The sequence below is a fragment of the Amaranthus tricolor genome, chromosome 13, assembly GCF_026212465.1.
Source record: "Amaranthus tricolor cultivar Red isolate AtriRed21 chromosome 13, ASM2621246v1, whole genome shotgun sequence".
In the NCBI taxonomy this organism is placed as follows: Eukaryota; Viridiplantae; Streptophyta; class Magnoliopsida; order Caryophyllales; family Amaranthaceae; genus Amaranthus; species Amaranthus tricolor.
The window spans coordinates 14702838-14720122 of NC_080059.1; the positions used below are offsets into that span (position 1 = coordinate 14702838).

Sequence of the window (17285 nt, forward strand, 5' to 3'; positions counted from 1 at the left end):
GGGTACATATTTTATATGTGCGGGTTTTGAGCTCCTAATTTTAAAATATCTACGAAAACGCCGCTGACAATTTCCAGACACTGATTATGTACTTCATTTCAAAATTGCGGATATTTACCAAAATGACATTGAGATATGTATCTCAAAAAACAGAATATGTACCCGGATTTTAATTTTCATCACTTCCAAGTGGTTTTTATGTGATTTTTGTATTACCTTTGTTCTAGAATATTTGCAACCGATTAACACATCATGTGAGAGAATATCATTATCAGTTACAAGTATAATGGAACGGAGGAAGTTTATCTCCATAAAGAAAAGCTCTTCACTGATCTGACAAGTAGATTTTCTTATTCGATTTTCTTCAACATCTAACATATGCCAAAAGAAGAGGTAACCCACCAGATTTTTCCCATACTCAAAAGCCAACGTTGCAACTTCTGTAGTTTGCCCCGCAAGAAGAGCAATGGCCTTGCAGCTATTTGAGATCAATGACGCTGTCTTGTAATAGGTTTTTTCCAAATAGTACTGCATGCTGCAAGTGGAAATGAACTAAATTATCACCCCAGCAAATTGCTCAATCTTAATATTCCTCCACCAATATCCTCGTAGCTTTGTCAGTTAATGGTAAACAACTTCAAGCTATCTACTCAAATTCCAGTAGTTACGGTAGAAGACATAAAATGCACACTTCGAACTACAGAATACAGATTTCTAACTACTAAGACTCAGCATGTCAACAATCTGATGAATATAAGCTTGTTTCACTTTCTAAATGTTGTAAACCTATCTCGTGCTAACTGCCAACCCTTTTCAATACCTAAATGACAGCATAACGGAACAGCTGAAAACTAAAAATTCTTAAATGAAAGACGTCCTCCCTCTTTGCCCCACCCTAAGAGGAGCCTCACTAAAAGTGCTAGGAAATGGTATGAATTTGAAGAGGACAATATTAGTGTTCCTTTACTTCAAATATGTTAACCTAGAAAGTGAATAAAAAAAGATCCAATGTCAAAAAAATTCAAGATTATAAGGAATTTTACAAATTACACAACTTAAATGCCATGAATTCCTCTAGATAAACATTTTAATTAACAAACCCAACGCCAAACCTTATCCTAACTAAGATAGGGAACACCCCCACATTACTTGAATTTGGTTGATGACATAAGATGCGAAGACGTTTCACGAAAGTTTTCACTACCCTACATAAATATTTTATTGAACAGCTGAAGAAAAAAATGTAATCGGTTCCACATGTATTTATAACTTGTAATAAGGATGAGAATTCTTTACCAAAAACATTTAAATAAGTCAAATATCTTACACAAATCATTCAGACAATTGAAAAAAATTTAGAGATAATGGTATTTTCCAGCTACATGGAAAACGATAGATAAGATCTAGGTGAACTAAATTCAAAATATGAGTAGGAAAGACACTCTACCCAGGACTTTGACCAGGTAATTCTCGCTCCCCCCGAAAGTAACATGGCTACTGATGCTCAAAGATATTAATTATGGAATTCAATGCTTAAGAGCTTATCTAAAAGTACTTCAGTGCATTAACAAAACTCAAAGTTCATAATCTTTCCTTTCATATCAATCATTCAAAACAATTTAACAGTTATCACCAGAAGTTTTTCCCAAATTCTTTTTGTCCATAAAGCCTAGTGCAAAAATGCAGTAACGGTCACAGTGATAGGAAGATGTGATTGTCGTACTGCCAAATATCGGCGGCCTGAACCATTAAATATCGCTTGGAACGACCTAAAACACGGTTTTTTAAACCTTAACGTTGCAGAAAATATCAGTTCGGTAAATTTAAAACCTTTACGACACAACTAATACGATATGGTGTGGCCTTATTTTTGTACAATGCCATAAAGAGCCCCACTCTTTAGTTTTGCTTTTACCCATCCATTAAAATTCTTTGTCTTCAAATTTAACTTTCCTAGACCTATACATCAAATGACAAGAGTTTTTTAATGCCATTCATATACACATTTTTTGTATAAGGAACACTCAAATCATTTAAATCTCAGTGTACTAGACTAGAAGACAAATTTTCACAAGAATGCAGCAAAGATAAATGCAAGAACAAAAAAACATACTTTAAACGCTGTTCAGATGTCGTTGTCATTTGCATTGTCTCACCAGTGACCAGATGCTCTACTACTGTAGCTAGTAATGATACCACCTGCAAAAAGAAATCTCATTTGAAGTTTGTCGCATATGAAGAAAAAATAACTAAAGGCACGACTCATAACCTCAAAAAAAAGTTCAACATTTACCTCAGTGTTTTTCAAAGAGGCTAAAGCTACACAAGCCCGGGAGAGCAAGAAATCACCAGCTAAAACTGCAACCTGCTCTGTATAATAGACAAAGTCAAGAAACATGCACTAAATAGATCAATTTTCACATACTTATTCACGAGAACACACACACAAATATAGATCAGATGGAAAAGGTGTTCCAATTCCTTTTAAAAAATTTAAATTACTTATTTCATAGAGCATCATGAGAACACACACATACAAAAATATAGATCAGACAGAAAGCACATTATAACAAGACACACATTTGCATGAATTCTGAAAATCCACTTATGCTCCAGATTACATGTCCTAACACATAATTGCCGACATTGAGATTAAACTCTATTGTTAGAACACAATTACATCTCCAATGCATGCATATTGAACAGGGCATGCTTAAACTTCTTCCTTCTTTGTTATGCAACAAATTAACGTCCAGTCATAAGAATAACAGCTAAACAAAGAAGAAACCTCGTATATCAAAATCCAGTACCCTTCAACAAAGACAAGCACAGACTTGAGAGAAATATAGAAACTAATAACAAACAGATGAAGTATATACTTAAGCAGCAGGAATGGCTACGTTGTTGTGGTCCATGTTTTATTTGGGAATACCAAACTTCCTACTTGGACAATATGCACACATATAGCTGTATGCCTGTATGACATATGCAAGCATACAAGAACTAATATTGACAGCATACAATGTTGAAACTCTTTCTCAGTATATAGTATCATAGTGCAAAAACGTGGTAGCGGTCATGGTTAAGGTAACAGATACAATGATACAGTAACGGGGATGATGCAGTTGCCGTACCGCCAAATATCGGTCTGCACCATGAAATATCGCTTGGAACGACCTAAAATGCGGTTTTTTTTACACCTTTATAATGCGATAGTGAAAACCTTAACGATACGGCTGATATGAAACGATACGACCTTATTTTTGTACTATGTGAAGTATGGACAAGGGTGTTGGGCGCTGGGTGGAGAATGATTGCAAACTTTTCCATTCAAACCTTGCACTTTTATATGGAAAAAGGGTGCAGGCAGATGAGCTTGAACATTGGTGAGAGCTCTAGAAGATAGGTCAACAGTGATATTTCTGTTGTACCTGCATTTTGTTAAAGAAGTAGATTTTCATTTAGATTGTGCGGAAGAAATTAATTTGACAGAAAAAATATGTTGCTATTTCTCCTGCAAGCAGCTTACTTAGTCGATTTCTGGCTCTTGAGCATTACCCAAGAATTTCTAAACGGCAAGAGCTATGCTGACATTACAAAGTTGTAATAGTGGATGTGGATCTTGGTGTAGCTTGAGTGGTTGCTAAGATGTTAGTATTTAAAGGACACTGTTGAGACTCAAGACACAAAAATGTAATGAATAGTGTAATACTTTCAAAATAATTGAGAAGTACCTTTTCTGTAATAAGTTTGTTAAAGACCCATTTTCAGCCTAGAAAGTCAACTTTATAACATAGTCTTCCTTTCTGGGTTGGAAAATCGATTTGGTTAGCCATTGTAAAGGAATTATGTTCAGGAACTATATATTTCTAATACATCGTCTATGTTACTTATTTGTGTGAGATTATGAAGCGAGCTGTGGTCTATGTTAAGTATTGTGTTTATGGATTAATGACAATCAAGTAATTTAGCTTATTTTGGAACATAAAATTGATTATTATGGACAGAAAGCTGACTATCTCTGCCATTTTCACATGGTTGGAAACTAATTGTGACCCCTATGCTAAATTAGAAGTTAGAGGCCATAAATGCAGAGAGCAACTCTGATAAGACAAACATATAACTGAATAAGACATCTGAACAACAAACTACGAGAAAAAAAGTTCAATTCCAAAATTAAACTCCCAGATGTTTTCAGGGTCTGCAATGTACAAGGCTGAGTGAGTCGATCATTATAAGAGACTTTTGCGTAGTATCTCATAAAAGCCCTGCACTTATTATTGCCTTAATCACAATTGGCTATAGTTTCAAGATGCAACACATCATAATATATATCACATTTTATGGTAACTAGGAATTTCAAATAAGGGAAAGAAAAAAAAGGAAATGTTTTCAATACTTCATTTTCTATTAAAGTTTACTTCAGATTCCTGTATTATACTTTGTAATTTCCCATTAGAAAAACTCAATAAAAAACATCATCTTATTCGTTCTAAGTGCATGGACAATTTAAAAAGATCTCCCTTAAACAAGACTTTCATCAAAGAGAACTCTTTCAAGTTCCCACTCAATTCCATTGATCCCAGTTTTATCATTGACATGCTATCTATAAGACAGACAAGGTCCATCACAAGCCATTGAGATCAGCACACGAGGGGAAGGCAAGAGTACACCACAAATTAATCCCTATCAGACTATCAGTCAATTTAAGTTACCCGTAAGCAGAATGTTGTATGACTCACACACTAAGCAACTATTTAAGCTATCAAATTAGAAGTAATACTACAGTTTAGCAGACAGCACAGAACAAGCAGCTGGTTTTGAAATTCTGAAAAGTCCAAATAAAATGGCAGAACAAAAAAACTTCTAGAGTTGTAATATTTAATTCTCGATTATAATATTAACATTTTTTATCATGTAAATATTTTGAGACAAACCCTATAAAATTTTAAATAGAGCTCAGCACGAGATTAAGGTCAATGTCAGCTAGCAAGACCCATTAAAAAAAAAAAAGTAGTACAATGACCAAGATGTACTCTACCACATTTGACATGCGTGATGCAGCAGGAGAAGGTGTAAACATTACCTTATTGCCCATGACTGCGTTTAATGAACTAATACCACGTCTTGTATCGGCATCATCCAACACATCATCATGAAGAAGGCTAGCCACCTAAGACAACAAAAGATCCTCGCTTCAAACCAAGAAACAAATTATCATGGCAAGCATAAATCCATGAAGCTAAAAGTCAAAAGGGTGTCCATCAACTCGAAGCTAATAAAAACATTTGGAACATCACTAATAAGGCAAATATTGAAAATATCAAAAACATGCACCATATATAAATTACATAAAATTACACACCAGAAATATTTATTCTCATAAGAGTTTAAGAAATACAAAGTTAAAACTAACCACAGAAAGAACAAGACCTAAAATGGGAATGGGATAGTTATTGGATGGAGGTAATAGCAACATAAGAAGCAGTAGCACCATATAGAAATGGCCAGTAGCCTAATGAAATAAAACACAAAATCAAATGTTTTGATTAATACATACATAAGTTAAGGGAGCAGGGAAAAATGTAACAAGGAAAATCACATTTAATGTTCACTATCAACTAATCACAAAATAAGTCCTGATATCTGGTTTTGATAATCTTACAGTTCTACAACATTACTCCAGATACACATTGCAAGCAAAGTTGTCCTTTTTTGTTGCATACACTGTAATAGAAATACAAAGAACCAAAGCTAATTTAAAGTAACATCTTGAACGTTTGCAGAAGAAAAAAATTATTATTCAGGTAATCTCAAACATTTTCTCAGCCATAGATTAATTTTCATGAAATACAAAGCAGCAATTTCAAAATACATAAACATCAAATTAGAAATAGGGGGCCAAGGTCAACATAAAAATTTTAATAATATTATTAGTGATGGCCACGGAGCGGGTTACCCGGAACCGAACCGGTCCCAAACCGCTTGAAACCGTCCCGAAACCGGAACCGTTCGCAACAGGTTCCGAACCGCGGAACCATGAAACCGCCGGAAAAAGTTGCCGGAACCGCGAAACTGCCGTAAAAAAACCGCCTGAACCGGACCAAAGAACCGCGGGCCGGTTCACCCGGACCACTGGTTCCAAGGAACCGCCCCGTAACCGGAAACCTGACCGGACCGGTTCACCCGGCCCAACGGTTTATTAGATCCCATCAGAGACATAGTGAAGTGGCCTAGAGTTGGACAGGTAAAGAGAAGATATAAGCAATTATGTGACCATTATCAACTAAAAAAAGTGTATTGGTCATTAGATACTCCTACACGTTGAGGCTCAACCAATGATTTATTAAAACAGGCTATTGGTTATCGTCCGGTTATAACACAACTGTATATTGAGTGTACAGATAGCCGTATAAGTGATGAAACACGGGAACTAGCTATAGGCGTACAGAAAATGTTAGAAGCGTATGTCCACGCAACTAAGATTTTTTCATATGTTTACGAACCAAACGTCCACTTAGTAATAAGTGAATGTATTACTATTTTTTATCATCTTCTTAAACATTCGCATAATGATACTAATATATTTTTAAAGCTGATTCTTGCAGATATGATGGACAAGTGAAAGACGTATTTAACTGATTTTCCTTTTATTTATGGAATTGCGACAATTTTAGACCCATGTTTTAAGATGGAAATCCTTACTAAATTAATTGGATTTTACTACCAATCATTAGATCACTCGCCTAGTGACGTACATAATTATGTTCGAAATTGTAAAAAACTTTTAGCAGAACTTTATGATTACTATTCTAGTGTATATAACCCAAGTCGCGATACGTCTAGACGTGCTAGCGTCTCGGCCCGTCCCACTTATTATAATCCCATAAAAGCTAACATAATAAGCCAAGATGATAGTTTTGTAGGACCATCTTCTTCCTTACCCTCCGCTTCATATTTAGAACTAGATAATTATCTTAAACATCACTTTGACCTTGACCAAGGTAGTTATAATATTTTAAAATGGTGGAAAGAAAAATCAATAAAATTTCCCATATTATCGAGATTTGCAAAGGATATCCTTGCAATTCCTGCTTCTACAATTGCGTCGGAGTCTGCTTTTAGTGTAGGTAGAAGAGTTCTAGATGAACAGAGATCTCGTCTTGCTCCACATACTATTCAAATATGTGTTTGCAAGAAAGATTGAGATCAAGCGGAGCTCCAAACACGAGGACTCAAGAACGATGATGATCCATGGATGATGATGGATACATCTACATCATCGTCAGGAGGAGAGTCAGCAAAAGCATCTAACCAACAAGATGATGATGATGACGAAGACGAATAGGATCATGAATATCGGACAACGATCAATCAACATTCAACAACTACAAATAAAATGTATGACAAAGAACTACGTGGGCTTTGATTCCTTCGGGATACGTAGGCAACATAATATTCCTTCAGGTACTAAGTTCAAGTCCATTTTCTCCCTTTTTTTTATTAATCATCTTTATCGTTTCTTATTAATTTATTTTTTTTCCTTCTTTTTAGTAAATATTTTAATAACGATGACAAGTAATGAATTTCGCTAATAATCAAGTAATCATCAAAGGTATGTCCGCATTATTATAGTATTTTTATATTATATTTAAAGGAAAGATAAGAATGGAACCGATGGTCCGACCCACCCGACCCGGGAGTTGGAACAGCCGGAACCGCCTCATGAACCACCAAGGAACCGTTTGGAACTGCCCAGAACCGGAAACGTTCAAATCAGGTTCCACATGAAACCGGCCCAACCCGGACCGTGGCCATCACTAAATATTATTAAGGTAATAATATTAAGAAAGAAAAGATAGTAATGTATCACACATATTGTGACAAGGATAGCCTTAATACAAACATAAGCATTTTTTTTTATCCCACTCTTTCCCCACCCCCCCCCCCCCTCCCCCTCCACACACGCACAAATAAAAAAAAAACACCAAACAATTAAACCTACAACATTATGTCAAAGTGTTGGCCTAAACCACATACATTTATAAACAACACGTAACAGGGAAAAGCAGCAGATAATTATATATACTCACATGTATCATCTCAGTGATCTCAGCAATGCACTGCTGTCTTCTTCGAAGTTCTGCTTCCAGGTTATCAACTACTACAACAGGTACAGCAGGCGATAGTCTATCAGCTGAAGAAATAGATACAGGCATGTTCAAAGCTGTTCCCATCAACAGTAAAACCTGCACGAAACGGCAAATAAATCCTAAGCAACATGCTTTGACAAGATTAAATCAAGTCTAGTGCATCAAAATTTAAATTGTTCAGCAAGATTCCGTGTTGAAAACCCAGTTAGGTGCAGATCTAAGTCAATTATGACCTATATAAAATTCATAATACACTCGTGCAAACAGGAATAAGAAGAGGAATCTGTCACACAATTATAAACCTGATACCGGATTTAAGCCAGGAGAGTGGAAAAATAGATTCCAAACATCCAGAGAAGGAAATTCGTACAGTTGGATTCCCGATAGGATTTTAAGTATATGTTAAGTTGTGATTAAAAATGAAAATTGTATTTTTGGAGACAAATGCTTTTATTATTAATATTACCACTTTATGATGATGATCATTAATAAATGTAAATTATCAATTTTTTATTTGTTAGTGACACTATTCGGGATGAGATTCTTCATCATTTACGGAAACCAGGAAAATAATACACAAATACTAACAAATTTTGATAGATTGTGATGACAGATTGAATTAATTAATCCTTCTAATACTTTGAAGATGTGGTCAAAGGATACGTTATCTCTGTGATGAATTTCTAATTGAGGTTAAAAATTAAATTTAAATAATAAAAATTAAAAAATCATTTGGTCTATGATGAATGATCACCTTAATGAGAAAGTTGGTTGAGGGCCTTGAGGCTATCAGTCAATGTCCCTTGCTCTAATTTACCAAGGTTTGATGTGTAATCAAAATCCCACCACTCAAGTAGGAGACAAATGAGGTTTCCACTAGATAGTGGCATTCTCTTTCATGTCCCTCTTTAAATAAATGAAAATAGTTGTATTGGAGAGTAATGACGATTACTTGTAATTTTATGATCATGTGATCATGTGACTTCAGCATTTCAAAAGTATATTAGTTTTGCAAGTACACATTTTTAAGTAATTCTTTAAAAACGTTTTTCCAAATCAATTATTTTATGAAATGGAGTCTCGGTTTTTCCAATATAGGGAGTTCATCTCCCTAGTATTATCTTCCTCTCTATTTTGCAAATGGGTAGTAGGACTTGAGAGTGGGGAATAATGGGATCATAGGATCACCTAGAAGATCATTTTAGTTCATGTAATTAGATTCTTGAATTTTTAACATTTGGATAGTTTATAGACTATTTCGGATGCAATTCAATATGGTTGATTACAGATATTTGAGTTGCCCTAGTTTCCTTGATGAATCAACGCGGCAATAACACCCTTATCAGCTAAGATGAGGATTTCCTAGCACATTTTTCAAATGTTCAAATTTTGAAGGTGTTACACCCTCAGTTTTCCATTTCGAATTTGAAGGTGTTACACCGCATTGATGAATCAACTCAAACATTTTTCAAATTTGAAATGGATTCAAATTTTGAAGGGGTAGAAAGAAATCACAGGATTTTCAGTTCTAAAACAAATGGGACAAAGAAATCACAGGATTTGATTTGTTTGCAAGCACAGGCCTGTATTCATTTCAAAGAGTGATTTGCTCCCGCGTTCATCACCATTGATTGATTAATGTTTCTTCCTCTCTTCTGGGAGTTTCTTCTTTAATTATTCCCCAATTTGGTTTTGCGAACTGCTTCGCCCCCCTAATAAACACTTATTTCTTCCCAAAATTTTAAAAAGTTAGTTTACTAATTTGGATGGGGTAAATTCTAAATTTTCAAAATCCAATTAGAATGAGAGAGTAAATTTTCTACTTTTGCCAGGCGAGGGTGGACAGAAATGAAGCATTGGTGAGTGGTTAGTGAGAAGCAAGTAGGAGGAAGCAACAAGGTGAAGTGAAAGAAAAGGGACAATGGATGGTTTTCGAGTGGTAATCGTAGTCTTGTAGGTTGCTGGACAGGAGAGCAACAGGAAAGGTGAGCAGAGAGATCTGCTGTGATTGAATAATTAGCTAATGGTGGTCTTAGGGATAATGACGGTGATGTTGGGTGAGAGCAAAAAGGTCAAGGCAGGCTAAATTTTATTAGCTAAAAGTGGGATTTTTCTAGTTGATGCAAAGGCGGGATTGTTCTTATGTAATGCAAAGGTGGAATTTGTGTAAGTCAATCGCACAAAGGTGATATTTTTAGAATCATTTTGCCCAATGTCAGTGATGGAGACACCATGTCCCAGTCCTACAGCTACACAGTAGGACTCAATACACCAGAAAATGCATAAACTTCAGAACCACGAAAAAATATAAATATACCAATTGTAAACTATGACTCTATGAGCATCATTGGAGATTATCTCAGATATCGCATTTTTCAAGTAAACAATTAGTATCATGTCACTTTATATCACAGATTCACAGTTTAAAAGCACACAATAGAGGAATAAACCATGAATATATGCAATTAACACATACAGTTGGGCGGAAGCGCTTTCCTTCAACTCCTAATTTAAAGAAATATTCAGCAGCAGATGCCAATTTAGGGACCTGCAAGATGCCAACAAAAAAGCACCATATAGTCTCCATTATCTATAGACCTATTCCTTATTCAGAAATTACTTATTATTCATTTACAGGACAAGGACAAGTAACTTGTTCACCTCTGCAACCACCATTGACCTCAATCTATCAGCTACGAGTGCTAATTCATCAGCAACGAGGGAAAATGGATCTGATTGGTCCTGCAAAAGGATTTAAGCAACTTTAAAACAAAAAAATATACACACTTAGAACCATGAATAAAAAATGCGATTATCAGAAGAAATAAAGCCAGCATGAAATATGTGTTTAAAATCAAACAAAAACAAACAATTAGAATTGTGACTTAAGCATTTTTCTTTTTAGTTTATTACCACTTCATTAACTAAACAAAAACCATTTATGGGCATACCCATCAACAATTATTCAAAAGCAACAAACAGATGCCTATATTGGATACTGTAATTGCTTACAGCTTTTTTTTCAGGAAATACAAAAGGGCAAAGAGAAAAAAAAAAAACATGTCCTAACAGCAAAACAGATTACGCATGTTTTAAGTCTCACTAATTTCAGAAACTCTCGAAACACCCACCCCGTAACCTATGATGACCTAATATTAGTTCCTGTTGCCCCGCATGGAAAAGAAGACAGAGTAACTCATCAAATGACATGCGCGTGCCCTAAACACACACATACAACAGATTTTCATCAAAGCACGAGGCCACAGCTGGTTCTCAAAAATTTCTACTTAAGGAATACAAGATTTCCATTTAGCGAAAACATATTATTCAACTTAAGCGATAACCCTGAAATTTAAAAACAAAGGTCTAAGAAAAAGAAAACAAAAAAAAATTCCATCTGGTGACATAACAAATGGATACACAAGTTCAGCTAACATACAAATGTTCACTGCAGGATCAATATAAAAGCAAAAATAGCATTAAGAAACACCAAAGCATTCACTCTTGAATGATCAACGGAAGCACTTTTCCAACTTGTAGAATGACGTCAAAAGGCAAAGCTACTATGTATTTGGTGTATCCATGTTAATGGTTTTCTTGCTGAGAACACAAAGCAATACCCATTGCTTGCTGGGTTGAGCTAGCCCAGGGACCATGAGCCAATAAAAAGCTCTAATTATAAAGGGAATCTTGGGTACTGAGATCATTTTGGAGAGAGAAATGAAGCAAAGAATTATGAGGCAACGATTAAAAAAGCGAGGTGCATGAGTCACTCAAAGAAGAGTAAAGAATCCAAATCCTCTTATCAGGAGTTAAGGATAGGCGAAAATTCTCTAGAATGGTAAGCTGAACTATAGAACATGAAAGACAGAATTTTTGCCTATGTACGGTGGATAGATTATATAGTCTAGGAAAAAGGGCTCTTAAAGTTTGATATTGTCTTACCAAAATATAATGTTGTCGTGAGATGGATAATAGTTTATTTTGATAAAGAAAATATATAACTTAGAAAAAGCAATAAAAATCTAAAGACACGTAAATAGTAGAGAGCATTGAAAGAAGAAAAATAGAATAATTTAAAAAAAAAAACATAGACAATAGATTGATTATTGAAGAAAAGAAAATCCGAAAGATTAAAAATCTAAGAAGCCATAAGAAGAGAAGAAAAATGATGACAATTCAAATAGAATAAAAAAATGAATCTATTACAAAGACGATAGAAAAGAAATAAAGAAAATAGATTGTACCTAATCGGGTGAGACTAGAGAGTGAGGTCCACAAAGTTGTAAAATTGTAAAAGAGCAAATCCTTTTTCAAAAGACAACTTTTTTGTCTAATTATTATATAACAACTTACTAAAGTCATTTTTTCCTTCATCAACTTAAAGTGCAAAAAGCACAAGGAGCAAAAAAAGCGCACAAAAGTGTGCGCCTTATGTGTATCGCTAAACCCATAAGAAGAAAAGAGATTTTTTTGACCAGTCTTTGTAATGGAGAGTTTTTGGCTTGTCCCTCCATTAATATGGCCAAGATTTGTTCCGTTTTGTCTTGTTTCTTGGCGATTTCTCCCACTGTGGTCACTAATTCATCTCTTCCCGACCCCATAACAAATTCTTTGATCTTTGCCATTTCTTGTTCCAGAATTTCCAACCTTCCCGGAGCATTCGGATTACCCATTGTCATAGATCAAATGAACCGCTCTGATACCTGTTGTGACACTTGCTGCCTGCGTTCTCTTGTTGAGAGCAATAAAAGAACAAACACCAAAAGAACACAAGGATTAACACACGGCTTAGAGTGTCGTATAAACTCCCACACAACTTCGAGTATTGTGTAAACTCCCACACAACTTCGAGTGTTGTATAAAGTCCTTATTTCTGAATTCTTATTCCAATTACAAGATAAGATCATACAATGAGAGGCTATCCCTATTTATAGCCTTCTAAGCCTAAGACCTTGAGCCCACTAACAAGAATAAAGGCCCGCTAAAAACATAACAAAATAACAAACTAACATGTCACCTATTGACTTCGTATCCTCCTTCTTTGATATGTTTTGATTATCTCGGGAGCCTTAGATGTTACAAAACTCTACCCATTTTGCATGTCTTTTGTTTAGCTTTTGTTGCCCATGTATAAATTTTAAAGCCTCATGATCAGAATGAAGAACAAATGATTTTGGTCTTAAGTGGTGAGACCAATGATCAAGAGCTCTAACTATGGCATAAAACTCACGATCGTAAGTAGAATAATTCAACTTAGCCCCATTCAACTTTTCACTAAAGTAACTCACTGTTTTTTTTTTTTTTTTTTTTTTTTTTTTGTTATCTTGAATAAGGACAACCCCTATTCCAACCCCACTTACATCACACTTCACCTCAAACACATATTAAAATCAAGAAGCCTAGGTATTGGAGCATTACAAAGCAAGTTTTTCCTTTTTTTAAAAGCATTTTGAGCATATTATCCCTATTCAAACTCTCCTTTTTTTGGTCAACTCAGTAATAGGAGCCATAATGGTTGAGAATTTTTTAAATGAACCGCCTATAGAATGTTGCAAGTCCATGAAAACTCCTGACCTCATGCACATTGGTTGTAGCCAACCAAGACTTCATTGCCTCCACCTTTTCTGGATCAACAAGGACTCCTTCCCCAGTCACAATGTACCCTTTAAACACTACACTAGGATTCATGAATACATATTTCTCAAGCTTCCCGTATAACTTCATTTCTCTCAAATTTTCAAACAACCTCCTCAAATGTACCACATGATCTTCATTTATTTTACTATACACTAAAATATCATTCAAGTAAGCAACAACAAAATTAGTGATAAACGGACAGAGAACTTCATTCATCAACCTCATAAAAGAACTAGGAGCACTGCAAAGCCTATATGGCATCACTAACCACTCATATAACCCCTGTTTTGTTTTGAAAGCAGTTTTCCATTCATCCCCTTCCTTATTCTCGTCTGATGATATCCACTCCTTAAGTCTATTTTGGAAAAGACTAAGGCTCCACTCAACTTGTCAAGCATGTCTTGCAACCTAGGCATCTGAAAATGGTATTTGATGGTAATGCTATTTATGCACCGACTATCAACACACATTCTCTACGTATCATCTTTCTTAGGCAAAAACAACATAGAAACAACACAAGGACTAAGACTTTCTCTCACATAACACCTTTCAATTAACTCATTCATTTGCCTCTCAAACTCTTTATCTTCATCCGATTTGCATCTATTAGCGGCTCAATTTGGTAAACGTGCTCCTGAATCAAGTCAATGGCATGCTTAATGTCTCTATTTGGGGTGAGGCCCTTGGACAAGTCATCAGGGAACACATCTTTGTACTCTTCCAATAACTCATTTAAGGATGACGAGTTATCACAAGAAGTAGCTTTTGTATCTTTGTTCCTTACAACTAAAGCATACCCTTCACCATTCTCTTCCACTATTTTTTAAATTCATTACAAGTCACAAGAGAGTTTCTTTTTCCTTTTTCTTTTTTCGCAACTTTAGGGGGTAAGGGAATTAATTTAACTTTTCTACTATCCTTAGTGGTTATAACATATTCATTACTTTGTCCTCTATGCTCTGAATTATGGTCAAATTGCCATGGTCTTCCAAGCAACAAGTGACAAGTATCCATGGGTAGTATATCAAACCACATTTCATCTTCAAAGCTTCAAATAGAATAAAAGACTAGGACTTATTTCTTCATCCTTATTCTAGTGCTATCATTCAATCAATTCAGTTTGTATGGTTCAACATGATCTCTAGTAGTCAACTTCAATTTACTCACCGCCTCCGTTGAGATTACATCGGTTTGAGCACCACTATCAACAATCACATTGTAAGTCTTCTCACCAATCTTGCATCTAGTATGATACAAGTTATTTCTTTGCCTCAAATCAGATTATGGTTCACTAAACAACACTTTTCTTACTACCATCATGTTATATTCATCTTCTGGTTGTATTTCTTCATCGTATTCATTCTCCACTTCCTCAAAAACAAAATTGTATCTTTGTTCCTCTTCATCCATCATAGCACATTGAGTAGCAATCAAAACAGCCTTGCTAGAGTGTGCCCTTTTCCATGACACTTGAAACATTTTCTTCTTAAAGCAAATTCACTTGGGGGTAACAACAGCCTTTTCTTTCTTTAAATCATTTTTCAAACCACATGATGTTGCTTTACTTTGAAAGGTGCCCCCTTCAGAGTATGAAGGAGTAAATTTCGAAGTATTTTTGTAAGGAGTTCTCTGGTTTTTCCTTCTCTTTCTCTTCTTTGTCTTGGCTTTCATATTTCAGAGCCAATTTGGACACATCACTAAAATAAGTGTAGTGAGTGACTTCCACCTTTCTATTGATTGTTTTAGACAATCCTTTCACAAATTAAGCAATTTCAAAGGCTTCTTTCTCCTACAAATCACATATTAAGCAAAGTTTTTCAAATTCTTTTATGTATCTTTCACACACATGCCATTATCTTGTGAAAGATGAGTTTAATTCAAATATTGTTCCTGTTCATACTCCTTACTCACCCATTTATCTTTCATCTTTTGTTTTTTCAAATTTTCCCATGAATCTACCTTTTCTTTTTCGGCTCTCCTCCTATTAACTTTGAAATTTTCAAACCCTAAAGTAGCAAGTTTTGCAAATTTAAGCACAACAAGCTTAAACTTTTTTTTTATCATCATACCCCTTGTATTCAAACACGGTTCAATTTATCGTAGCCAATCAAGAAATGATTCGCTATCATGACTTCATCAAACTTCGGAAGATCTATTTTCAACCCCCTACCTTCATCAAAAATTCGAAAACTTCCTACACTACTACCATCTTCTTCCTCCATTTCATATTTTCATTGATTCTATTAGATGTTTTTAACAATAATTCACCCATAATATCCATTTGAGCATTTTGACTTTCTTTTTCAGCAACTATTTCTTAATTTTTCCTCTCCAACTTATGTAATTTTTTAAAAATAACACGCAACATATCTGCAAGATCTCCATTAGTGCCCATTGTCTCAATATTTTATTTTTTAAAATTTTTTTTTTACACCATATGCCGAGACTATTAGCCACAAACAACCATTTTTTTAAAAAAAATACGCCATTTCGATCCACCAAAGTCCAAAAGCTTCTAATACCAAATAATGTAAGTGTAATCAAGAGAACACTTAGATTAATTTTTATTTGTAAGACAGAAAAAAAGAACAGAAGGATAAGAGCCAAATCACAAAACAAACTCGATGATTTGGGATTTAGGCTAGAGACAAGAACACACTCAATCTCCCCTAGATTAACACTCAAGATAAACTCAAAGTATTAATGGAAATCTTGATTCTTTGGACAAATACAAAGATGACCAAGAGAAATAAACTCAAAGTTTATAATAAGCATAACAACATTCTGATTTTTACATCACATCAAGACTCCTATTTATAGGGCTAATACAAGATACTAGAAGCTCTAAAATACATCCCTTATTTTCGGTCAATACATCCCCTTTGCTGGTAAACAAATTCATGAATGAATAAGAGTTCATGTACCAAAAGTCTTCAAGCAATTATGTTGATATTTAGAAGATATATTCATTGCCCCTTAGCCATGGGCGGATCTATTCATGGGAACCCCTGACACGTGCCCTAGGGGGATTTTAAAAAAATTCAAAATTCAAAATCTAGGGGAAGGAACAGAACGCGCGTTTCACTTTTCACAAATTAAAATGCTCTCAAAAAGACTCCCTTCTCTCTTTAAAAGATAAAATCCTAAAAAATCAAAAACTACCACCACAGCTCTGCCGCCGACCGATTGCCTACCCCAGCTGCCTCCTTCCCCAAGCGCTTGTGTGCTTTCAGCAGTCGGCTGCCACCATTCACAAAACAAACCCTAAAAATCAGAATTTTGATTTTTAAGGTATTTTCACTCTTAATCTTAATATTAATCTTTATGTTCTAATCTTTAATCTTAATCTTAATCTTAATGTTGTAATCGTTAATCTAAATCTTAATCTTGAAAATTGTTAGAAAGTTAGTCCTTGTTTTTTTTTTTTTTTTTGTTTATCTACTTTGAATAATTGAACATTTGTTAATGTTGATGTATTTGTTATTGTGTTTG

General features: G+C 34.9%; 1 protein-coding gene across 4 annotated transcripts in view; it reads right to left on the reverse strand.

The window, feature by feature from the left end:
- Positions 1–17285, reverse strand: part of LOC130798146 (solanesyl-diphosphate synthase 1, mitochondrial-like) — a 30150-nt gene that overhangs the window by 5276 nt on the left and 7589 nt on the right. For 3 of the 4 annotated variants that reach the window (XM_057661029.1, XM_057661028.1, XM_057661027.1), the window contains exons 4-10: positions 10815–10895; positions 10630–10701; positions 8094–8249; positions 5087–5173; positions 2294–2365; positions 2114–2199; positions 403–535 (exon numbers count right to left, since the gene is read on the reverse strand). In XM_057661029.1, coding sequence (XP_057517012.1) covers positions 403–535; positions 2114–2199; positions 2294–2365; positions 5087–5173; positions 8094–8249; positions 10630–10701; positions 10815–10829 — 621 coding nt within the window. In that variant the 5' untranslated portion in view covers positions 10830–10895. Of the gene's footprint in view, positions 1–402; positions 536–2113; positions 2200–2293; positions 2366–5086; positions 5174–8093; positions 8250–10629; positions 10702–10814; positions 10896–16955; positions 17034–17285 lie in introns of all 4 variants that reach the window. The other variant, XM_057661026.1, reaches the window with a different exon arrangement.